At 39.2% G+C, this 26,803-nt stretch overlaps 1 protein-coding gene across 1 annotated transcript; it reads right to left on the bottom strand.

The window, feature by feature from the left end:
• Positions 1–1,253: 1,253 nt before the first annotated feature.
• Positions 1,254–26,093, bottom strand: LOC118655753 (alcohol dehydrogenase 1-like). The gene is made up of 9 exons (XM_036308057.1): positions 25,925–26,093; positions 13,061–13,162; positions 9,780–9,918; positions 7,588–7,675; positions 7,225–7,444; positions 6,784–7,044; positions 4,251–4,386; positions 3,299–3,437; positions 1,254–1,371 (listed from the first exon to the last, which is right to left on the bottom strand). The coding sequence occupies exons 1-9, from the start codon at positions 25,940–25,942 to the stop codon at positions 1,347–1,349; spliced, it is 1,128 nt and encodes a 375-aa protein (XP_036163950.1). The 5' UTR covers positions 25,943–26,093; the 3' UTR covers positions 1,254–1,346.
• Positions 26,094–26,803: the final 710 nt, after the last annotated feature.

Below are 26,803 nucleotides of genomic sequence, written 5' to 3'. Positions count from 1 at the left end.
GTAGGTTGCTATATTGGAGGTGGGTTAAAACCAAGATTTACATATAATTAAATTAACAGATTATTATTTTTTGTTATTAATTCACTGTTATTTTTTAAAACAATTTTAGCAAAAAGGCCATATGTTGGGGGAAAAAACACGGTAGTCATTTCACTGACATGAATAAATATTACATAACTATAGCTATAGTCTACATATTTAAATCCAAGAGTCACTGCTTGGAAAAATGTTCAGCGAATGATTACCATGTGATCACATAGTATCATATGCGGTAATTGGTTCTGTTGTCACCTGGCATGATTTTCTGCAGCAGTTTATTTTTAATTTTCTTCTGAAGCAGTTTTTTAATAAATATATGTTTTTATTGATTTCAGAGAGGTAGGAAAAGGGAGAGAGAGGTAGAAACAACAATGATGAGAAAAAATCATTGATTGGCTGCCTCCTGCACGCTCCCCACTGGGGACCCAGCCTGCAACCCAGGCATGTGCCCTTGACTGGAATCAAACCAGGGACCCTTTAGTCCACAGACTAAGGTTCTATCCACTGAGCCATACCGTCTGGAGCTGGTTCCATTTTTTTCATCATTTGATTTTGTTCACTAGAGTCCTTGTTCATTTATTTTGATTATTAGATTCAATGGTTAATAGATATGTATTTATTGCCATTTTATTGTTAATATTTTTTAATCTTTTTCTCCCCTTCTTTTATTTAAAGAAGACCCATTCATGTAATACTGGTTTGGTGGTGATGAACTCCTTTAGCCTTTCAAAGCTGTATGACCCCCCAGCATGTTGTGGAAACAGCAAAATCATTATATAAAACTTAGAGTGGCATGAAAGATACAGAGAAATTTGTATATCATGAAGGTAACTTGAGGATGTGAACAAGGGATAACTCAGTGACAATTTTCATGGACTGATGACAGAGATCAGCTGGGCTGATAGTTGCGTCAACAATATCACCAATTAAATCCCATCATTTTTTTAAAGGACACAGAATGATTTATATAATACTAGAGGCCTGATGCATGAAATTCATGCAAGAGTAAGCCTTCCCCCGGCTGCTGGCACCGGCTTCCCTCTAGCACCCAGGACCCAGGCTTCCCTCGCAGCCTCGGCTTTGTCCAGTCTAATTAGAAAATCATGCTTTTATTATTATAGATTTGTTCTCTGAGAAGTTATTTTATTATGATTACATTCAAAACGCACTTGTTTTATTTTGCACAATCACATTGCATTTCCATCTCTGATGCCCCTTATTCCACTGCACTGGAACCATCAGGAAAGTGAAACAGGAAAAGAAGGAAGTGTCCAAGGATTATCTTGTACCTTTTATCATCTTGGATCTTAGAACAGCAGAATACAGCGGATGCTGGAAACATAAAAGTGCAATGTTAAAATGATTGAATTGCTTGAGAAACAATGATTTCAGCAAAGCAATTATGCACTGTATCATGAGAGTCTGCATTGCTTAACCATGTCCACTCCCAACTCCATCTTCACCTTAGTTCACCTGTAAGAAATATCACCACACCATCTGATTGGGATATCTTTCATATCACCATCTGGATCAGCCATGAATGGAAGCCCCCAGCTTTCAGCACTGTTTCTTCTGGCTGCACGACCACAAAAACATTAAAACCCTTTGCTACAGCTTCTGATAAGCTTTTTCTAGCTTTAGAATATAGTCCCATGTCTAGTTAGGGAAGAAAAAATGGGTCCCCTTGGTTCCTTTCCTTTGGCAGTATGCTTACTGCTTGATAAATCCCTTCCCTCCACTCTTCATAATTTGTTCCTATAATTTCATATGAGATTCCTTGACTTTGCATTTCTGATTTAATGGCTGACATGCTAGGTCAAAACTAACAAGGGATAGCAGTGTAAAATTTAAAAACATAGATTAAACCTATTTAAACATTGCTTAACAAGTAAAGAATACAGGTGCAGTTGGAGAAGAAAGATGTGCTTGCAATCAGAATGACGAAATCAAACCGGGGAATCAAACTGGAACCATCATAGGAGTAATCCCCCATTTATTGCTTATTGCTTGTTTTCCAGTGTATCTTCAGCACTTAGGGCATTCATGGCATAGAGTGTGCCATCACTACATATGTTTTGAATGAATAAATGAATGTATGAACACAATGAGTGAATAATCTATCCCTGAAGGTGTGCTAGCTAAAGCAGACTGACCTTTTGTCAGAAATAATGCAGAAAGGATTTGTGTCTTGGGTGGAGTCTAAACTTCTGCCTCTAAGATTCTTTGTAAGACTCTAGTAAAGTCAACTCATTTATTCTATGCCAGAAGCCAGTCCACCCTTGCTGCTTGACACAGTCGCTGCAGGGAAGAAACATCTGCACAGCATATGTTTCAAGGGACCTGGCATATATGGCATATGTTTGCTCCCCCTCTTAGCGCCATGTGTTTTAACCAGGACCACCTCCCCAAGAAAGGTTGTTTCCCCAAGTGGGGATTTTTCCCCGGAGTTAGGGATTAACAGGACTAAGGAAGGGAATAAATCAGTAAAACCCCTTAACTAAGTGCCAGCCGGGTAGTTAATCACCTAAACTACGAACAATCACGCTTAAGCTACATGATCTTTACTTAGGATAATCTCCTTCAGTTACTTCCTTGTAGCTTAACAGAACAGTAGAGTAGTGACCTTGGAATGGAGATAACACCTTGGAATAGAATGGATAGGATTAAAATCAACAGAACTAGATGGAGATGGGATTTTTGGCAAAGGTCAGATAAGAAACTATGGACATGAAACAAGGAACTGTAGAAGGTGAAGGGAGGACCCAAAACATACCATGATGTGATTATAGAGGCATGCTTATAGGGTCAAATGGTATAAATACAGATGTAACAGGACAATAAAGAGAAAACCCAACTATGCTGATCAACTGAACGCTGCCTCTGTGTCATTCCTTCTTCGCCGACTCCGTCCACACCTTTGGGAACCCCTGGACCTGTTGGGGCTGGACTCCAACAATTCTAGGTTATTTCTTTAACCGGAAAAATAACACATAATTGACTAATGTGGGTTAGAATGTTTCTTAGTGTTAAACTAAATTCTTGAACATTTTTTTGAAATAGGTTGATGTGGGTCTTTCCCAAAAAAGCGCCTGCAGGTAAGACCTTTTCTTATCCTAGTAGCAAATAGGGTGGAGCATATGAAAAATATTGAAGGCCCAAGTAGCCATCTCTTTCTCACAGAACCGCTTAGAAGTGCTTGAAGAATGATTTTCTCTGAATATAGTTCAGAATATAGAAGATTATAAAATAACACACTCACACTTTTCCAGCATGGTACAACTCGAAAGCTTTGTGGATTTGGTCAAAAGGAAGCTGATGGGTTGCTAATGGATCTATATTAATTTTATTTTGCAGGTAACAAGTCACTAGTTGGGGAATACAGTCTCTGGTTTTATAATCTGCAAAAACAAAAAAGTTATTGTAATAAGATGTGAGAAATACCAAACCAACAAAAAGGAAAAAAAATCAAATAATTCATGGAGATGGATAGTGTTCCTCTGAAAATTTACCATCGAACATAAAAAATAATAGATTTGTACATCAGAAGCCATTGACTTCTGTTGCTAAATGTGGCTTCCATAAAGAGTTCTGTTACCTAGAACTCTTTTGAAGAAAAATTGGGTCAATATTTACATGCTACTGAGTGGAAAATGGCCCTTTTCAACTACCAGTCTTTGACTCCCTTCCTGGGTTTACTATTGCACAACCATTTTCCCCTCTCTTTATTTACACATATAGTGATGGCTTGGGACTTACCATCAGAGGAACGGGTGGAGATGGGAATGTTAATTTATTAAAGCTGTTGTTCAGTGTTGCTCAGAAATAAGGGCTCCTCTGGGAAGGCAAAAATCAGTGCCAAAACACCAGGTTGGTGGATATAATTATCCAAAGAGCATTGCTGTTAAAATAGCACAACAAACTGAAGCCACCAATTTAGAACCAAAGTTGACTGAATTATTTCGAACACTGAAAAAATGCCAAAACTATTTTGCATGAGATAATATTTTATTCAAACTTTAAAAAGTTGCTTATTTAAATAAACTAAAATTGACTTGCAAAATGCACAAACTCATTGGAGGAGAAATCTTTGGAGACTTCTACCATGATAGCTGTGTTTCTTCAAGGAGAGGAGTTTTGAATTCCATATTTCTACAAAATTAAAAATGATTTCATGAGATCAACAAACTGGTTCCATCTATTCACCCACCTACCTCCTAAACATACACCCTTCATTGTCCGTCCAGTGATAATCATTTCTGCTTCAAGGCAAAGCTTTGTATTTGGTGGAGCCACCCCAACGATCAGACAGACACCATAACTCGGGTTGCAGGAATCCCAAGCAGCAAGCTGACAATGATAATCATCAATATAAGTACATTTCCTTTTATAAATAGCAAGTACCACCAGAGGTGGAAGGATTTCTAACCTCTTCCTGGGCAGATGCTACTTCAACTTCAACTTCAACACTGCCAGTGATGGGATCCCATTAGAGAACCAATAGAGTTTAGTGGTAAAAGCACAGACTCGGCTATCTGTGTGACCTTTAGGTAAGTTACTTAACCTTAAAATGCCTCAACTTCTTTATTTGTAAAAAACAATAATAATATCTACTTCATAGAGTTATGAGTATTAAGTGATTTTTCATTCTTAAAACATTTACAAGACTGTCTGGCAAATAGTAAGCACCATGTGTTTATTAAATTAAATACCCACTGCCTCAAAGGCCATACACAGTATTCTTTGTCTAACCTTCTTACTTGCCATGACTTTCTGTCCAACTCATTTCTATTACAACAAAACAAAACAAATATGTACATATTTGTGTGTGAAGTTTCATTTTTTTAAATTTAAAAAGTCAATTTTCTAAAGATGTATAGTGTATTTCTTCATATCTATCTGTTTTCTTTTTTAAAAAAATATATTTTATTGACTTTTTACAGAGAGGAAGGAAGAGGGAGAGAGAGTTAGAAACATCGATGAGAGAGAAACATCAATCAGCTGCCTCCTGCACACTCCCTACTGGGGATGTGCCCACAACCAAGGTACATGCCCTTGACCGGAATCGAACCTGGGACCCTTGAGTCCACAGGCCAACGCTCTAACCACTGAGCCAAACCGGTTAGGGCTCTATCTATCTGTTTTCACTTCTTTTCTGAGTCTTAATTCTGCTGTCTTCCCCCTTTTCCTCCATTTTGCCTTGTCTCTTTCCTATTGCCTATATTACTACTTCTATTTCAATCTTTGGCTAAGTACATCAGCTACGTACTGAAATGTATTGAATGTCTATATTCCCTCTTCTAAGCTGTAAGATCCAAGAATTCGGTGCCTATGCTATTCACCCTTATATCCCTAGAATGTAACACAGGTGCATAAAAGCTAATTTTTTCAAACAAATGGATGATTCTGACACAGGACACACATAAATATCTGATAGGAAATAAATAATCTATATAACTTATACCAGTGATGGTGAACTTATGACACGCGTGCCAGAGGTGACATGCGAACTCATTTTTTTGGTTGATTTTTCTTTGTTAAATGGCATTTAAATATATAAAATAAATATCAAAAATATAAATCTTTGTTTTACTATGGTTGCAAATATAAAAAAATTTCTATATGTGACATGGCACCAGAGTTAAGTTAGGGTTTTTCAAAATGCTGACACGCCGAGCTCAAAAGGTTTGCCATCACTGACCTATACTAATAATAGCCTAGGTCATCGCGCCTTCACATCATCACAAGATGGCCACGTGCACAGTGGAGGCAAGGCCCAGCAGCCATGCTGCACAGTTAGGCCTGGAGGTCCTGTGACTCTGCACAATGTGGAGGAGGCTGGTCCCGGTGTCTCCACCGCCTTGTGCAGAGGAGGCAGGTCCCAGTGGGGGAGGCGGGTTGCCGCAGGGGAGGGCAGTTGTGGGCAATCAGGCTGGCAAGCAAAAGCAGTTAGGGGGCAATCAGGCAGGTAGGCAAGCGGTTAGGAGCCAGCGGTCCCGGATTGTGAGAGGGATGTCCAACTGCCGGTTCGTCCAGCAGTCGAACATCCCCCGATGGGAGAGGGTGCAGATTGGAGAGGGTGCAGGCTGGGCTGAGAGATACCCTCCTACACCCATGCACAAATTTCATGCACCAGGCCTCTAGTTAAATAAACACATATATGAAGAGCTAGGAATAAAGAAAACGGAATATTGGTATTATGGGCCTTTGCATGTTTAAACTTTGTATAGTATAATGACATATCTTTAAATATATATTTCTTTCATTTTTAAAATTAATTTATTGGGGTTACATTAGTTAACAAAATTATATAGGTTTTGCATATACAATTCTATAATACATCACCTGCATACTGTATCATGTGTTCACCATCCTAAGTCTAGTCTCCTTCTGTCACCATTTATTCCCCCTTTAGCCTCTTCTATCTGCCAGCCCCCTTTCCCTCTGATAATCACCATACTTTTGTTTGTGTTTATGAGGGGGTTTTTGTTGTGGTTAATCCCTTCACCTATTTTACCCAACCCTCTTGCTCTACTCCACTCTGTCAGTCTGTCCTCTATCAATGAGTCTGTTTCTATTTTGTTTGTTTATAAAAATGAATGCCTTAGAGTAAATTTATGTTCTATTTTTAGATTTGGGGTTCACAGTTTCAAAACATATGTTCAGGAGATTTTTTACTTACCTGCATGAGGATATTTAAGGTGTATCCATTGGTTAAACATCTCATTGTGCCCCAAGCCTACATACCATTGTATCAACGAGACCAATGGCCTCAAAGGCAAAGTCAACACCAACGACTGTCATTTCCTTGACCACTTGCTGTACTGGCTTCTTGAAGTTCCAAGGGTTCAGGCAATCAGTGACCCCTAAAGCTCTTGCCCGGGGAAATTTTTCCTCATTGATATCAACTCCGATGATTCTAGAAGCACCAGAGGCTTTGCAGCCCATGACAATGGCTGAGCCTATTCCTCCAAGTCCAAAGACCACATAGATGGAACCAGGGGTGACCTACAAATTCACCAGACATGTTTGTATTAGGAATCAAACCTGGACACGTGTAATTAAGAAAACAAACAAACAAAAACAACCATTGAGACTTTTGGAATATCAGTTGAAACATTGGTCTAGTTTTAATGTTTTCTAGGCAAATCACTATGACACATACTATTCCACAGAGGTCTTCCTCACCTTGGCTGAGTGAATAGCAGCCCAATAGCCTGTAGGTACCTCACAGCTTATGAGACAAATTTTATCCATAGGAGCAGCATCATCAATTTTTGCAACTGAAAACTCAGGCACAACAGTGTATTCAGAGAAGGTGCTTGTGCGGAAAGAGTGATAAATCTTTTTTCCTTTGCAGGTAAATCTGCTCGTCCCATCCATCATTAATCCAGAAGCAGGTAGAATACTAATCCACAGTGACACAGACACAGGCACAGGTACCAGCACAGACATGGAGTTGTAAAGAGAAAAGTGAGCACCTTTAGCTACAGGTCAATGCTTGCACAATATAAACAATTTAGTAAAAGAGTGAGTGGTTAATCTACTAACTCTTGTTTCTCACAGAAGTTTCCCTTCAGGTGCAAGCAGGAATTGCATTCTCTACACTGTGGAATAATGAGTGTGAGGACTTTATCTCCTATAAATAGGGGGAAAAAAGTGATCATTAGTTAAAATTATTATTGGAACAGAAATACAATAATGTGTTTATAAAGATTTCATTGGATGACTTGAAAATTTTGAGTGGACAGATTACAGCAGCCAGTATAACATTTCCCATGGTTGTTTGGCAGAAGAAACCATATAACCTGGTTTTAGAAATGCCATTATTCTTTTGGGCAAATAATGAAAATTTGGAGATATCCCCTGTTTGATAGAGAGTTGTAAGTTGGCTTGCCTCTATTCTGAAAATAGAATAATGAAATCAGGACTGAATCTTAGTGATATCATCTAGTTTAATCCCTTTGAAAGATTTAAGTTCCACAGTAGTTGTCACCTGCCTAAAGTGGCCTGGCTAGATAACAGCAGAACTCTCTTTACTGAGTCTCACTGCCCCACATTCATGCTATTTATGTATAGTTCATCAACTATAATGCTATTGCAATCACATATATAAAATAAAATGCCCCTGATTATTATATGCACTCTCACTATTCTATTTTTATTAGGAGGCCTCCTCATAGTCTCCCCACACTGACCCATAGCAGACAGACCTCTGACATGTTTTCTTAGTGAGGCTAAATTCCAAGACATGGTAACTTCAGAGAATAAAAGTAATTCCTCTTCCCGCTTCTGGAGCACTTTCTATGGAGGGTGGCTTTTAAGTTGCAGAGTTGTGGGAAGAATATTGATTACATTTGGATCCAGTTACTAGCTAGCCTTCTTGGGCCCTAGGGGGACAGACTAAGTGTAGGGTCAGGGAAGAAAATCAACATGATCATCACAACTTACAAAGGCCACGGCAGAGTTCTACAATATTGTTCCTATACTAGTCCTTACAAACTTTTACAACGCAGAAACTATTCCCCTTCGACCTCTTGCAGAGCTTAGTTGGCATTAAAAAATCTCTCGTAGTTTAGATAGGGCACATCGTACCTTCACTGACCCAAAGGTACTGGATCTCAAATTCAGAAGTTCCTTTCTCTTCAAGTGCTCATCATTTTCAATAAAACTTGCACTGGAATTTTTCTAGCTGAAGAGTAGCTACAGTATATATCCCTCCTATTTGCATTATGTTCTTGGAGATGTAAAGGCCATGAGTTTCTACTTTTGTCCCTCCTACTATAACTAGTGTCATATGTAGGGTAGACATCCATACTTGCTTGGCAAATGAATACCTTGATGGCAGGTTGTGAATGTTCTGACCATGCACTTTCCTAGCTCTCTCTGTGTGCGTGGCTACAGGCTGTGAGTGTTTCTAGTATCTTAATCCATGTGACTGTTTTTATTCACTCAGATCATTTCATATATATATATATTATTGATTTTTCACAGAGAGGAAGAGAGAAGGATAGAGAGTTAGAAACATTGATGAGAGCAAAACATCGATCATCTGCCTCTTGCACACCTCCTACTGGGGATGTGCCAACAACCAAGGTACATGCCCTTGGCCGGAATCGAACCTGGGACCTTTCAGTCCGCAGGCCGATGTTCTATCCACTGAGCCAAACTGGTCAGGGCGACTTGGATCATTTCAGACATGCTCAGAATAGGTATGCCAAGGTCCCTTTTGATTAGTCTTGGAAAGAGCATATACTTGCTTTCTTTGATTCTTTGAAATAGTACTATCATCCTATTTATAAAAATTCAAGTTCTATGTTCTAGTTGTTTAGAACATTTATTCATTTGTCAAACCCATTCAATGTATTTTACCCCTGACACAGGCCCTGTACTAAACATTTGGAGAATATATATATATATATATATATATATTCCCTGACCCTAAGAGGTTTCCCATCTATTTAGAAGTCCACTGGTCCCATCTCAACTTTCATTTGGCTATGAATATATACTTGGCCCAACCACTGCCCCTGGATTGCTAGAGATGACAGCAGGGAAACTGTGTGACTCTTGGAATGACTAGATACATTTAATATCATGATCTATAATTAGTTAGAAGAATCTAGAGGTAAACCAAGTTATTTCTTCTATAAATAGGTTAATGCATTATAAGTTTCTTCACTGTGTAAAGATAGCTCTTTGGCAGGTTGTTCATGGAAAGGCTTTTATGGCCCATTACCCACCTGGTTTCACTGAGCTCACTCCTGTGCCAATACTCTCCACAATACCAGCTCCTTCATGGCCTGGGATTAATGGGAAATGCATAGGGAGCAATCCTTTCAGTACATGATCATCAGAACCACAGATCCCTGTAGATTTGAGCTGCATAGGAATTAAGTGACAAAAGATCAATTCGTTTGGATTTTTTTCCTCTTTCTTTTATCTGAGGATGATTATTAAAATTTTTACATGAATTATCTCTTTGATATTTATAACAACTCTCAGAGGAACACAGGGCAGGCCTTATTATCCCAAACCTAGAGGTGAGGAAAGGAGGATTCAAAGACTTGGAATGACTTGCCCAAAGTCAAATGGCACATGTTTCAGACCTGGAAATAAACTGAGGTTTTTTGAAATCTACTTTGTACAGCCCATGTCATAAAACAGTTTTGAAATATGAGGGGCAATTACAATGAAGGACTTTTTGACCATGTATCAATAGCACCATCTTTGAGGTGAAAAACTGAAAGCTTTTCCTTTAAGATCAGAAACAAGACAAAGATGCCCACCCTTGTCACTATTATTCAACATAGTAGTAGAAGTCCTAGCCTGAGTAATCATGCAAGAGAAATAAATAAAAGGTACCTAAATTTGGAAAAAAAATTAAAACTGTCACTATTTGCAGATGACATGATTATATATACTGAGGGCCAGATTATTATGACCACCTGACGTTTGTAGGCAAATTAGCTATAATTTCGCACTGAAGTTGCTAGAGAGCCAGCTCATTATAAATAGGGAAGCAGGTTGTTTACCACGACAGTAGAAGTGATTTTTTTCTGAAGATATGGGTAAACAACGCGATTTAACAGCCTTTGAACATGGGATATATACACACACTGAGTGGCCAGATTATTATGACCACCCCATCAGTACTTCATTGGGCCACCTTTTGCCTTCAATACTGTGGCGATTCTTCTTGGCATTGACTCCACGAGATGTTGAAAGGTGATGTGAGGAATTTGACACCATGCCTGATGAATAACACTGTCCAGTTCTGTGAGAGTTGATGGTTGTGGAACCAGCTGCCTGATGGCTCTTTTAACTTTGTCCCACAAATGCTCAATTGGATTGAGATCTGGTGATTGTGGGGGCCACCTAAGCAAGGTAAAGTCTCCCTCATGTTCTTGAAACCACTCCTGCACAATACGAGCACCGTGGCATGGCGCATTGTCTGGTTGGAAGAAGTCATCTCCATTGGGATATGCCATCAACATGATAGGATGAACCTGATCAGCAATGATACTTAGGTATGTTGTGCTATTCAGACGTTGTTCCACATGAATTAAAGGGCCAAGAAAACATGCCCCAAACCATAGCACTGCCCCCACCAGCTTGAAGGGTTGTACTCATGTATGTGGGGTGCATGCTTTCATGCTGTTTCCACCAAATTCTCACTCTGCCATCTGCATGATGCAACTGGAAACATGATTCATCAGATCACATGACTTTTTTCCAATGCTCGACTATGCAATCCTTGTGTTCCTTTGCAAATTGGAGATGTTTTATCTTGGTAACTGCAGACAGCAAAGGTGTTCAAACAGGCCTTTGGCTTCCATATCCCATACGATGCAGTATATGGCTATTTTGCCTACAAATGTCAGGTGGTCACTCATGTTCAAATATATCCCACATTCAAAGACTATTAAATCACATTGTTTACCCATATCTTCAGGGGAAAAAAAAATCACTTCTACTATCATGGTAAACAACCTGCTTCCCTATTTATAATGATCTGGCCTTCTAGCAACTTCAGCGTGAAATTATAGCTAATTTGCCTACAAATGTCAGGTGGTCATAATAATCTGGACACTCAGGGCATATGGGTTGCCTTCTATATGTGTCCTGATCAGGGATCAAACCCACAAACTTTTGGTGCACAGAATGACACTCAACCAACTGAGCCACTCTGGCCAGGCCTCAACCTTGATTTTATCCAGGATTCAAAGTGATATTGCTCAGGTCCTTGCTGTGTAACTTTCACCATGGTAAGTTCTTCTGGAGTTATTATTTAAGGTGCAGCCTCTGTAGTTAAGGAGCATATCAATGTAAGAACAGAAAATATTGGCTAATTACTAAATATTTCAATGGTGATGATCTAGTACACAATAACTAAGGATTAATTAAATGCCCTTTGTATGAATGAAATAGATGATGTAACTTCTCAATAATGGTCAGTTACCAAACACCTTCCTTTGTGTACATTCTTATCACCTTTTTTTTTTCTTTTCAACCTCTCTCATTGGTGAAAGAAAGTCTTTACTGTAACAACAGACAATTGATAATTTATTTAGTGTTAGTTCTCATATTTTCCTGTTTTGTCTTTCATTGCCCAACTATCTCTACTTTCCTCCATCCCTCCATCTCTCTTTCCTTCTGGCATCCTTCTAATTCCCTTCCTTTTCTCTGTTACTCTTTGAACCATCCTTCTATACCTTCTACTTTGATTAGTTATGGACTAGAAGCACATAGCTTTAAGTGTTTGTTGCATTCATTGAATCAAGTGTTGAATTTCCTGGTCTTAAATTAGAAGATAGGTGACTTTAATGTTTAATACGACTTTAAACAAAAGTACTCTTAATCTTGTGTATTTAATGATTTCATAAAATTTGAGATATACTGATTGAGAGGTTGATTTGAGAGCAGTGAGGGGCTTTTGACAAATCAATGTTTTCCAGTCCTTGGTCTAAGCTCTGTTCAATAATTTTTAATGCTTTCAAATGACTTTGAATACCATCACAGGGTCCAGCTGCTCATTCTTAGAAATTGAAATTTACACATGGTGCATTTTTTTCAGAGAAATTCTGACATTTTTATAACATCTGAGCACAACACAATTGAGATATAAAATAAGTCTGTTAGTCACTAAATATTCATTTGTATCATAGAAATATGGGGAAATGCATTCATTGTCCTTTTCCCCAAAATGAAAAATAAGTAACACTTAAAACACATTCTAGATCACATTGTCAAGTATATTGGCCTATGATATTATATACTATAAGTAAAAAAAAATTAATACTAAGTAATACTAGAATAAAAGTAATTATATTGGCTGAGTGAACTGCCAATATTTTACTGTTATTAAGAATATCTCAAACATTCATTGACTGCATTTATTTATCTTAATTTTTAAATCTTTTACTAAATGAACAGATTAAAACTACAAATTATGTAGTTAAACACTAAGACAGGGTTTTGTGCATTTAACTTCTAAGGTAAAGATTAGAAGTCTTAGATTTACCTTAATACGAATTTCCCCAGCCTTTGGAGGCTCCACCTGAACTTCCTCAATTGCAAGAGGAGAATTTGTTTTCCAGGCAATGGCTGCCCTGCACGTAATTGTCTGTTGACACAGGACAATAAAAGGACATCATTAGCAATAACATTTAGCTTTTATTCTGATCACACAAATGGCACTAACGTGTTAAAATTTGTTAAAATAATAAAGACATAGGAAAGAGATCATTGCAATTTCAGGATCAAGCTGTTGAAATTTTAGCATATATCCTTGTAGTCTCTTATAGTATTTTTATGTAGTTGAGATCATGTCATATAAGCATTTTTTATTCTGCTTTATTGCTAATAACAGCCATCAGGTATTGAACATTTACCCTTTACTTGTTCATAAGCATTTTATCATGACTTTAAAATGCTTTGAAATCATAATTGTAAGTGGCCACTTTTATTTCATCATTTGAATGTGTCCTAATTTGCTTAATCAGTAATTACCAAGACAGGTAGTTATTTACATTGTTTTGAGTATCATAAAGAATATTGTGAACAACTTTGTTTATAATTTTGACTTGCTTGACTTTCTTTCTTTTTAAAATATATTTTTATTGATTTCAGAAAGGAAGGGAGAAGGGAGAGAGAGAAACATCAACGATGAGAGAGAATCATTGATCTGCTGCCTCCTGCACACCCCTTACTGGGGATTGAGCCCGCAACCCGGCATGTGCCCTTGACTGGAATCAAACCTGGGACCTTTCAGTCCGCAGGCTGACACTCTATTCACTGAGCCAAACCAGCTAGGACTTGCCTGACTTTCTTAAGTAAGAATTACTTTGGAAAGGATAGAGAAATTGTTAGGACTAAATTGATTTCCAAATCTCTTTACAGGAAGGTTGAGATATATGGCACCATTTATAGAAATATAAAAGAATATCTATATCATCATTGATTTCACTCTCCTTAGCATTGACTTAAAAATATAATATCAGACAGGCAGAAAGAGCTAGTTATTTCACTTAATTAGTGTATTTTGAATGTTAGTGATGTTCAATGTTCTTTATATTTATATTAATTGCACATATTATTCTCTATTGTGGAGTGTTTAGTCATATAATTTACGTAAGTATCTACTGACATCTTGCTGTGTTTTTTTTAATCATTTGACCTCATAAAAGCAGTCACCTGTTGTTTGTCAACTTGCCACATTATTTTCCCCTGCGGATTTCTGACCTGTAATTTTTTATGAAGGTATTATGCATGCACACACATAAACACACATTTTTAAATTTGGGTTTATAAAAGTACCTTTTTCTTTTCTTTTTTTAATTCCATCTCTATATTTTGAAAATTCTTAGAGACCAAATAAATATTTCTTATTTTTTTCTAGATTTTTATAGTTTGATTTTAAAATATTTCTTTTAAATTCAACTGAAAATTATTTCGTTGCATGAAGTTATGGAGCCTAAATGAATTGTCCCAGGATGAACTCTTGTTTCTTTTGTTTCTGCTTAAATTAGAGGGAAAAAAGGGGGGAAATATGTAATACTTTCAACAATATAAATAAATAAAAAATTAAAAAACTCAGATGATTTTAAACCAAAGATAGCTCAACAACAACAAAAGAAACATGAAACTACACCATTTTTAACATTGTAAGTTAAATACATCCCTCCCATGGTGGAGACCAAAGAGAAATATTAATGTGTATCAGTAGATATTACAGTTACAAATACAATATATAAAAAATTAGTAACTTTACTATATGTGTTTACTACAAGTTTCTTTTTGGAAACTGCTTCTATTCTGTTTATCTTTCTCTCTATTCTTACACCAGCACCTCAATTCTTTGAATACTTAAACTTTTTGATGCATCTTAATACCAAACACTAGTACCCTTCATAATTTCATGTATACTCTATTTGTAAGTTTACTACCCTACTAATTATAACATATACTGAACTGGATAAATCTGTTATGTCTTTAGGAATTTAGATACTAAAGAAGAGATAAGAAATGCCTTATAATACAGAGAAAAGGGACAAATGCCACACAAAAATTTTAAAGAAAATGTTATAGAAAATATTACTTTTTTTCTGGGGATAGAATTATTCTGCTTTCACTTATCAAACTCAAGTGAGACTATAGACTTCATGAAAAAACTTTCCTAATTTCAAAAATGATACACACTCAAGGAAAAACAACTAGAAAATACTTCCAATCAAGGTAGCAGAGTAGGTAAATGCTGGCTCACCTCCTCCCAAGGTCACATCAAAATTACAGCTGAATTCTAGAATGGCCACTCTTGAGAACCACTGGATTAGTTGGACAGAACACCTATAACTAAGGCTATAAAGTTGAGACTGTTGGATGGGCAGGGACGTGACATGGTGCTGGTCCCAACCCACAGTTAAGAATAGGGAAGATATCTTGACTGCAAAGGACCGCCCTCCACCTCGACAACGTACACACCCAAGAAGTGTAGACCTTGAGAAAAAAAGATGCCTACAACAAGGGCTAACTAGGTTCAAATTAAAACTAACAAAATAAAACAGAGCCCAGCAGTCATTTCTACACAAGGGCCCCTCATGCAAACTGCACTTCAGAAAGAAGCTTGCTCTGAACTGCTTGCCTCTGCACTGAACTGCCTGCCTGCACTGTGTTTCTGCCATCTGAACCAGCCCTTATAAAAGAGTTCCTGGAATCCTATCTCAACCAATAGGACTAAAGCTTCCTCTATCCAATCAGAGCTGTGCAGCTATATCCCCTTTCAGTTTTTTCACTGACTAATTAGAGTGGCTCCATTTTGACCAATCACGACAGTGTCTTTTGGACCAATCAAACTTCGAGGATTGGGACTCCTCATTTGCATTAGGACAAACCAATCAGGAACCAGGGGTGGGGACTTCTGTCTATATAAGTCAGTTCCCTTCTAGCTCTGGGAGAGCACTTACCCTTTCCACTGAAGGCTGAAGAATGTGTATCCACTGGAGCAGACCAGTACAAGCAGAGCAGAGCAGAACTGTTTAGCCAAAGAGGGGCCTTTCCCCAGGACCACCTCTCCCAGGCCCTCCTAACAGCCATGTTATTTCACAGCTGTGCTGTGTCACAATTGAGATGTTTGGATTGCATAAAGTTTTCTTTTTCACTGCACCCCAAACTGGGGAGTCCTGTTGAATTGATTCCATAACCATCGGTTGACAGAAGCAAGAGTTCCCAGCTCCACACCAGGCTCCCCAGCTCAGCACCAGTGACAGGAAGAGGAATCCCCACCATGTCTGGCTGTGAAAGTCAGCGGGGATTCTATCCGGGCGAGAAAGAGGGCTGCTGTACATCCACGGGGCTCGAGTACAGACTCACTGGCTCACAAAGAGTTGCCCTAAGCCCCAGAAATGGGACAGACACTTAGAAAGTACCAGGGACACATGAAGGAAGAGGAACTGTCTGGCTTCAGGATGAGAATGGGAGGGGCCGCCCTCTCTGGGAAGGAAGTGCTGGCAGACACTATTGTTTCTCTGTTGAACTCTCCTCACACACAGCCATAGGCACTGAATCTGAGTAGTCATTAACCTGGCTGACACTGCTTTAGCCCCATCCTGCTGATTCCCTGAGACCCTGCCCCATCCATCTTGTGCAACTTGCATAGAATAGTCACTTTTTCAGTGACCGTTCTATGCAAGCGGCCAGCTCTGCCCATACTGTGGACTTTTCTAAAACATCTCAAAGATCCACAAACCCCAAACAAGCAGCAGCTGGCCTTGGCATGCCCTGTGCCTCTTGCTAAATGGCTCCAAGCCTGGCATTAGTGGCAGCCAACCTCAGTTCACAGCATAACCACTCCCAGGTGCTTCCAAGTTCAGGAAAGGCAATGGTCAACTGTAGATCACTTTGTAGCTCCAGACACAGGTTGCAGCTAATTGTGGCCTATACTGAAAGCCCTTTCAAGAGGCTCCAGAACCAACACACCTTGTAGCTGGCTTCAGACCACACCAGAGAACCACCCAATTAGCACCACAAATGACACACCCAAAGGGTAGACTTGGCAGGCAGAGTCCCACTAAAATAAGTTCTGCTTTAGGGAGTCAGCCTCCTACCAAAAGCTCATGTGCTGTAGCCAGTTCTCACAGCCAGCCAGCTTGAAGGTCAATCTCCACCCACTGATGTGCCAACAGCGATCTACTCTCAACTACAATAGGAGAGCACACACTACTCACACAAGGACCACCGCTAGAGTACCCACAAGATATCTACCACATAAGATCACGTTACAAAGACTGGGGACACATAGCAGATATACCTAATACATAGAAACAAACACAGGGATACCAAGGAGTGGGGATTCTGAAGATGGCGGCAATATAGGCAGATGCGACCCAGGTCGTGTCCCAGAGCAAATGGAGTGAGCACCTGAAACTAATAACACCCACCCCAAACTGGCGAAATTGCTCAGCTGGTGAGACCGTTTGCAGCTGGGAAGGGCAGAACTCCCCTGGAAAGGTAAAAAAAAAAAACACAAGGATTTGGGCAGGAAAGTTTGCCAGACCTCTGAGCCCAGAGGGTCAAAGGGAGACCGCGTGGCAGACAGCCGCGTCCCTTGGGACAGGCACAGCCCCTGACTGGGGAAAGGAGATCCGAGGGATTCCTGGCGCCGCCGGGGGATTTGAGAGCTGGGTTCTGTGATCACGGAGGACTGAGCCTAAAGGGGGCAGCCTGAAGAGCTGACCAGACCATGCAGTGCCGGTAAGAGAAGAGCTTACAGAAACCAAGCCTTCCCCGTTTCCGCGGCCGGCGTTTGTTTGTTTGTTTGTTTTCACTGAATCCTGTTCATAAGATATTTCGGATACAGACACTCACCTGTGCTGAAGAGAGGGAGAGGGTGTGGAGGAGTGGAATCTGGGGAGAGACTGAGGAGAGAAGGGGGGCCGGGAGAGGTGGCAGCGAATTGAGCGCTGAGACACCCCTGAGCCTACGGCTGGGGCAGCCATTCTCTCCGGAGAGTGAGACTCCTCCCCCCAGCCCCCAGGCAAGGAGCACAGCCACACCCATCTTCCACCCTGAACGAGATCAAGGATTAAAATAATCTGATCAGTCCCTGGGAGTTAACAGGGTCTGGCCTATAGAGGGATTTTCAATCCCAGCAACAACACAGAGCGGGTAACTATTAAGGAACCAGCTCTGGATAGTTGACCTCTCCAAATCAGTTTTAAATGCGATAGAGAAGCCATATAGCCTTAGAGGCCAACCCCAGAACACTGCCACCCAGTGACTGAGCCACAAACTGACTCTTTGCTAAACACGGAATAAGGCAGTCTGGGAAACAAATACGACCTGCTTTAAAATAAGGACTGTGGTTTACAACACAGAGGAACAGTGTATCGCAGGGAAACTCAACACTCTCCTGAATACCTGGCAGGACTAAAGGCGAGCCAGACTGAAGAATAGGAGAACCGAAGGACCTTCACTACTGCAAATTTTTTTTTTCTTTTTTCACCTTTTAACTAAGAAACCAATTTTTTTTCTTTTTTTTTCTTTTTTTCTTCTTTTTCCACCACCTGATTTTACCTTTTTAATTACTACCTTCTTATTTTTAACCAGTATTACTACTGCTACCATTTTACCATTTTTTTAAGTGCCATTTTATTTTTTCTTTATTTTATTTTGGGATTAGTGTCCTCCATTCTATTTTCATCATTATATTATTAGTTGTTTCTAGTTTGCATCCATCTCCAGGGAGCTGTTGCTGGAGTTTGTTGGGATTAGTGACAGTTCTATAGGAGTATTCTCCACATATAAAAAGTCTCTTCTCCTCTTCCAATTCATTCTCTCTTTTCGCTCTTTTTTTTTCTTTTCTTTTCTCGCTTTTATTTTCCCCCCTCCTTTTTCCCAATTTCATTTTTGCACTCCTTTTTTTGGTCCCTACTTTTCTTTTCTTTGTTCTCTTTTATCTTTTTCTCTTCCTTCTTCCTTATCCCCTAATTCTCTTAATTCAGGTGGGCACCTTTATTTGGGGTTATTAATATTGTGAATATATTTGTGTTTAGGGCCTGGTACGTGGTGCCTTGTTGTGTTATATTTTGGGCCTTTAAATCAACGCAGCAGATCCAAGCAACAGCAGCCTCCTGAACACCACACCCTATGCTGAGGAACAGCAGCTGTATGTGAAGCCTCCCCCCACCAGCCAGAAGAGCCACCACAGCTGTGAACAGCACCCACCAGAGGAGCTGCTGCCAACTGAGGAGCAGCTGCTACCGCAACCGCCCGAAGAACAACCATAGACCAAGGAGTCACTGCCACCCAGGGAGCAGCCACTGAACGACTCAACGTCTAGATATGTCAGTGAGATCAAACATGGGTAGACAAAGAAACCCCCAAAGGAAAGAGAAGGAGGACTCGCCAGAAAAGCAGCTAAGTAATACAGAGGCATGCAACATGACAGAAAAAGAATTCAGAATAAGGGTCCTAGAGTGCATAAACCGATGGAGGAAAAAATCAACAACTTCTACAAGAAGCAAGAAGAAACAGATGAAAAAGTCAACTACCTATGCAAGAAGCAAGAAGAAACAGATGAAAAAATCAATAACATATGGAAGAAGCTAGAAGAAACAGATGAAAAAATCAACAACTTAAGTAAGACCCAAGAAGAAATGAAGAGTGATATAGCTGCAATAAAAAACACCATGGAAAGTATCAACAGTAGACTAGGAGAAGCAGAGGACTGAATTAGTGAATTAGAAGACAAGGACGCAAAACACACCCAAAATGTACTGCAATTGGAGAAAAAAAATTAAAAGACAGGAGGAGAGCCTAAGGGAGCTTTGGGACAACATGAAACGAAACAACATACGAATAATAGGGGTGCCAGAACAACAGAAAGATGAACAAGGATTAGAAAACCTATTCGAAGAAATAATATCAAAAAAATTCCCTGAGGTGGGGAAGAAAAAAGTCACACAAGCCCAGAGAGTCCCAAACAAGATGAACCCGAAAAGACCCACACCAAGACACATCATAATTTCCATGGCAAATGTTCAGGACAAAGAGAGAATCTTACAGGCTGCAAGAGAGAGATGGAAAGTTACATACAAAGGATCTCCCATTAGATTATCAAATGATTTCTCAACAGAAACACATCAGGCCAGAAAAGAATGGACAGAAATTTACAAAGTGATGCAAAGCAAAGGACTGAATCCAAGAATACTCTATCCAGCAAGGCTATCATTCAAACTTGAAGGGGAAATAAGAAGCTTCACAGACAAAAAACGGCTAAGGAAGTTTATCACCACCAAGCCAGCAATGCAAGGAATGCTAAAGGGACTGGTATAAAAAGAAGAAATAAAAAGCTCAGAAAGAAAACAGCCACACACAAAAAAAGAAATGGCTACAAACAAGTACCTTTCAATAATAACTTTAAATGTAAACGGACTAAATACTCCAACCAAAAGACATCAAGTGTCTGAATGGATAAAAAAACATGACCCATACATCTGCTGTCTACAAGAAACCCACCTCATTAGAAGGGACTCACACAGATTGAAAGTGAAAGGATGGAAAAATATCTTTCAGGCAAATGGAAAGGAAAAGAAAGCTGGGGTAGCAATACTTATATAGGACAAAATAGACCTCAAAGTGAAGGCCATAACAAGAGATAAGGAAGGCCACTTCATAATACTAAAGGGATCAATACAACAAGAAGATATAACCCTGGTAAACATATATGCACCCAAGGCAGGAGCACCCAAATTCATAAAAAAAATTACTGGAAGATATCAAAGGAAAGATCAACAACAATACAATAATAGTAGAGGACTTTAATACACCACTGACAGCACTGGATAAGTCCTCTAGACAAACAATCAGCAAAGAAACAGCAATCCTAAATGACTCACTAGATCAGATGGACTTAATTGACATCTTCAGAACACTTCACCCCAAAGCCAGGGAATATAAATTCTACTCATGTGCTCATAAGACATATTCAAAAATAGACCATATATTGGGTCACAAGCAAAGTATCCCCAAATTCAAGAAGATTGAAATCATAAAAAGCATCTTCGCAGACCACTATGGCATAATATTAGAAATAAACTACAATAAAAACAACCCAAAATACTCAAACACCTGGAAGCTGAATAGCATGCTATTAAATATTGATTGGGTTACCAATGAGATCAAAGAAGAAATTAAAAACATCCTGGAAACTAATGACAATGAAAACACAACAATCCAAAACCTATGGGACACAATGAAAGCAGTCCTGAGAGGGAAGTTTATAGCTCTACAGGCCTATCTCAAAAAACAAGAAAAAATGGTAGTAAATCATCTAACTCTACAACTCAAAGAATTAGAAAGAGAGCAACAAGAAAAGCCCAGAGTGAGCAGAAGGAAGGAGATAATAAAGATTAGAGCAGAAATAAATGACATAGAGACCAAAAAAAACAATACAGAAAATCAATGAAACCAAGAGCTGGTTCTTTGAAAGGATAAACAAGATTGACAAACCTCTAGCCAGACTCACCAAGAAGCAAAGAGAGAGGACCCAAATAAACAAAATCAGAAACGATAGAGGCGAAATAACAACAGACCCCACAGAAATACAAAAGATTGTTAAAAAATACTATGGACAGCTCTACTCCATCAAACTAGACAACCTGGAGGAAATGGACAAATTCCTAGAAAAATACAACATTCCAAAACTCAATCAGGAAGAATCTAAAAATCTCAACAGGCCAATAACTATGGAAGAAATTGAAGCAGTCATCAAAAAGCTTCCAGCAAACAAAAGCCCAGGACCAGACGGCTTCACAGGGGAGTTTTACCAAACATTCAAGGAAGAACTAAAACCTATCCTCCTCAGACTACTACAAAAAATCCAAGAGGAAGGAACACTTCCAAGCTCATTCTATGAAGCCAGCATCACCCTAATACCAAAACCAGGTAAAGACAACACAATGAAAGAGAATTACAGGCCAATATCCCTCATGAACATAGATGCCAAAATCCTCAACAAAATCTTAGCAAATCGGATCCAGCAGTACATCAGAAAGATCATACACCATGACCAAGTAGGATTTATCCCAGGAATGCAAGGATGGTACAATATCTGCAAATCAATAAACGTGATACATCACATAAACAAATTGAAAGAAAAAAACCACATGGTCATATCAATTGATGCTGAAAAAGCATTTGACAAAATTCAACACCCAGTAAGGCGGGAGTAGAAGGATCATACCTCAACATAATAAAAGCCATATATGACAGGCCCACAGCCAACATCATACTCAATGGACAAAAACTAACACCATTTCCCCTAAGAACAGGAACAAGACAGGGATGCCCCCTCTCACCACTCCTGTTCAACATAGTACTGGAAGTGTTAGCCATTGCAATTAGGCAAGAAGAAGAAATAAAAGGCATCCAAATTGGAAAAGAGGAAGTAAAACTGTCCTTTTTTGCAGATGACATGATATTATACATACAAAACCCTAGAGACTCCATCAAAAAGCTACTAGACTTAATACATGAATTTGGCAATGTAGCAGGATACAAAATTAACCCCAAGAAAACTGAGGCATTTCTATACACCAATAGTGAACTTTCAGAAAGAGAGATTATAAAAACAATCCCGTTTACCATCGCACCAAAAAAATTAAGCTACCTAGGAATAAACTTAACTAAAGAGGTAAAAGACCTCTACTCAGAAAACTACAGGACGTTGGAAAAAGATATAGAGGAAGACATAAACAGATGGAAGAACATACCATGTTCATGGATTGGTAGAATCAACATCATTAAAATGTCCATACTACCCAAAGTAATCTATAAATTCAACGCACTTCCCATTAAAATACCAATGGCATACTTCATAGATCTAGAACGAACTCTCCAAAAATTCATCTGGAATAAAAAAAGACCCCGAATAGCTGCAGCAATCCTGAAAAAGAACAAAGTAGGTGGGATCTCAATACCAGATATCAAGATGTATTACAAAGCCACTGTTCTCAAAACTGCCTAGTACTGGCACAAGAATAGGCATATAGATCAATGGAATAGACTAGAGAGCCCAGAAATCGGCCCGAACCAATATGCTCAATTAATATTTGACAAAGGAGGCAAGAACATACAATGGAGCCAAGATAGTCTCTTCAATAAATGGTGCTGGGAAAATTGGACAGATATATCCAAGAAAATGAAACTAGACCACCAACTTACACCATACACAAAAATAAACTCAAAATGGATAAAGGACTTAAATGTACGACAGGAAACCATAAAAATTCTGGAAGAATCCAAAGGCAACAAAATCTCAGACATATGCCGAAGCAATTTCTTCACTGATACAGCTCCTAGGGCACTTGAAACTAAAGAGAAAATGAACAAATGGGACTATATCAAAATAAAAAGCTTCTGCACAGCAAAAGAAACCATCAATAAAACAATGAGAAAACCCACTGTGTGGGAAAACATATTTGCCAATGTCATATCTGATAAGGGCCTAATCTCCAAAATTTATAGGGAACTCATACAACTTAATAAAAGGAAGATAAACAATCTGCTGGGAGCCGGTCCATCCTTGCTGTTTCAAAGGACCTGGCATATATGGCATACTGTTCTTAATATGTTTGCTCACCTTCTTGGCACTATGTGTTTTAACCAAGGTCTCCTCTCTGAGAAAGGTTGTTTCCCCAGGTAGGGATTTTCCCCTGAAGTTAGGGAGGGAATAAAACCCCTCAACTAAGTGCCAGGCGGGTAATTAATCACTTTAACTACGAACAATCATGCTTAAGCTACATAATCTTTACTCCCTGGAATGGAGATAAGAAATGCCCTAACCTTTGTAATAGAGATTTTTAGGATTGAATCAACTGATATAAATACAGATGTAACAAGACAGCAAGACTCAGAACTTAGAATACAGAGCTTAGAACACAGAACTAAGAAGACAGAACCTACACAGAACCTACAGACAGAAGAACTTCTCTGGAGAGAACATGGCAAAAGATCCTGGACTGAACCTGACTACAGAAATTGGCAAGAGAACCTGACTAGAACCTGGTGACTGAACCTGGCGGAGAACCTGGACAGAACCTGGCTGGAGAACCTAGCGAGGGAACATGGCTACAGAACCTGGCTGGAGAACCTGGAGAACCTAGCAAGAGAACATGGACACAGAACCTGGCTGGAGATCCGAACCAGAACTTCACTGGAGATCCAGACCAGAACTTGGCTAGAGATCCTGGCTAGGCTGCTGATCAGCTGAACGCTGTCTTCGTGTCATTCCTTCTTCGCCGACTCCGTCCACACCTTTGGGGACCCCTGGACCTGCTGGGGTTGGACCCCGGCAACAATCCAATCAAAAAATGGGCAAAGGACCTAAATAGACACCTTTCAAAAGAGGACCTTCAGAAAGCCAAGAGACATATGAAAACATACTCAAAGTCACTAATCATCCGAGAGATGCAAATCAAAACAACAATGAGGTACCATCTCACACCTGTCAGACTGGCTATCATCAACAAATCAACAAACGACAAGTGCTGGAGAGGATGTGGAGAAAAAGGAACACTTGTGCACTGCTGGTGGGAATGCAGACTGGTGCAGCCACTATGGAAGACAGTATGGAGTTTCCTCAAAAAACTGAAAATGGAACTCCCATTTGACCCTGTGATCCCACTTCTAGGAATATATCCCAAGAAACCAGAAACACCAGTCAGAAAGGATATATGCACCCATATATTCATAGAAGCACAATTCACCATAGCTAAGATCTGGAAACAGCCTAAGTGCCCATCAGTAGATGAATGGATTAGAAAACTGTGGTACATCTACACGATGGAATACTATGCTGCTCTAAAAAGGAAGCAACTCTTACCATTTGCAACGTCATGGATGGAACTGGAGAGCATTATGCTAAGTGAAATAAGCCAGTCAATGAAGGAAAAATACCACATGATCTCACTCATTCATGGATAATAGAGACCATTATAAACTTTTGAACAATAATAGATACAGAGGCAGAGCTGCCTCAAACAGATTGTCAAACTGCAGCGGGAAGGCCGGGGAGGGTTGGGGGACAGGAGGTAGGGGGTAAGAGATCAACCAAAGGACTTGTATGCATGCATATAAGCATAACCAATGGACATAAGACACTGGGGGATACGGGAGGCTAGGGGACTGTCTAGAGCGGGGGGGGGGGGTGGAAAAATGGAAACATATGTAATACCCTTTGTATTACTTTAAGCAATAAAAAAAAAAAGAAAAAAATTAAAAAAAAATAATTGGAAAACTCAGACAAGGATAAAGGGGGGGGGAAAATTGTAAGTTTGGTACCAGCTATTACCGTTTTTATCATTTTAGGGTAAGTCTTTTCAATCAACATCCTATGTATGTGTATGTTTGTATAATCATACTGAGAATGCTGCTGTACAGTCTACTCTCTCAGTTAACATTATGAATACTTTGCAGGTAATTTAAAATAACCACTTCAGACTTTATTGACTAATATATCATAATTTACTTAGTTTCCTGGTATTTGACCAATGTTGCTTCCAGTGTTTTACTCTTAAAAATAATGAAGCAGTTAACCTGTTTATAAAAACTACATAATTATTTCTGTGGAATAAAATTCTGAATCAAATGATAATTACATTTTCATGGTATTTGATACAATATTATCAAATTATCACCCAAGAATTTTCTAGCAAGTTATTTTCCCAGCAGTGGCGGATGAGTTTCCACAGGTGGGAAGACATTGATTATTGTCATTAAATTCTTTAGCAATCTGATTGGAGAAAACAAAGTTTTAACTTTGTTTCAATATACAGTTTGGGGATAAGTAATCAAGATGATATGGATCTATTTTAAAGGTAGCACTTACTTTGGCCAAGGTGTCCATGATGAATTTTCTGGTTTCCTTGGTGTCTTCTAGGGCATACCAGAGAGAACTTCACTTGTGGACTCTGCTCTTGTGCAGACAGGGTCAAGTACTTATAGTCTTTATACTCTGAAATTCATTAAAAATCATTACACAATATGCGGGAACCAGTGAAGTGATGGGCAAACGTGTGAAAGTAAAGGACAGAAAGAAATGTAAAGGAATCATTATGGAGGGGTTTGAGAGGGAGGATGCTAAATGAGGAGAGAAGTAGTTTGAAGGTAGCAATGGTGACTTAAAAAGAAAGCATGACAGATATGAACAACCAAATAAGGTCAAGGGCAGAAATGCAACTGGGAGCAGAAAATCAAATCAATTAAACTTCGATAGGATTTTGCCTCTCTCTTATGTGAGTCAGTACAACATAGTGGTTAAAAGCATGGATACTAGCACTAACAGACCTGCATTCAAGTCTTTGTTTTGTCTTTTACCTGCTATGAAAGAAGGCAAGAAATCCAACCTCGCTGTGCTTCAGTTCCCCCCTCAGTAAGGTGAGGGTGATTATAGTAGTTCCTACCTCATAGGTTTGTTATAAGCACTAAGAGAGTTAACATCTGATAAATGTTTAGAACTGTGTCCAGCCCATAGCATGGCATGACTATTTGTTTTCTGTTTTTACTATGATGTCTCTCAGTACACTGATTTCATTTTCTCACCACCAGCTTGCTTTTGCCAAATATGAGAAATATGGTAACAAAAAGACCATTTGATTCTTAAATCTAACAACTGCAACAAGACAGTTCAGGAAGTCTGTCTCTCATCTTAAGTAAAAAATGTAAGGAAGGCTCTCCTTGCTCATTTTTGATCAGGTGCTCACTCCTG

This window comes from Myotis myotis, unplaced genomic scaffold (assembly GCF_014108235.1).
Source record: "Myotis myotis isolate mMyoMyo1 unplaced genomic scaffold, mMyoMyo1.p scaffold_m19_p_1, whole genome shotgun sequence".
Lineage (NCBI taxonomy): Eukaryota > Metazoa > Chordata > Mammalia > Chiroptera > Vespertilionidae > Myotis > Myotis myotis.
Note: the sequence above shows the minus strand (reverse complement) of the source record. Positions and strands in the feature narration are given on the sequence as shown.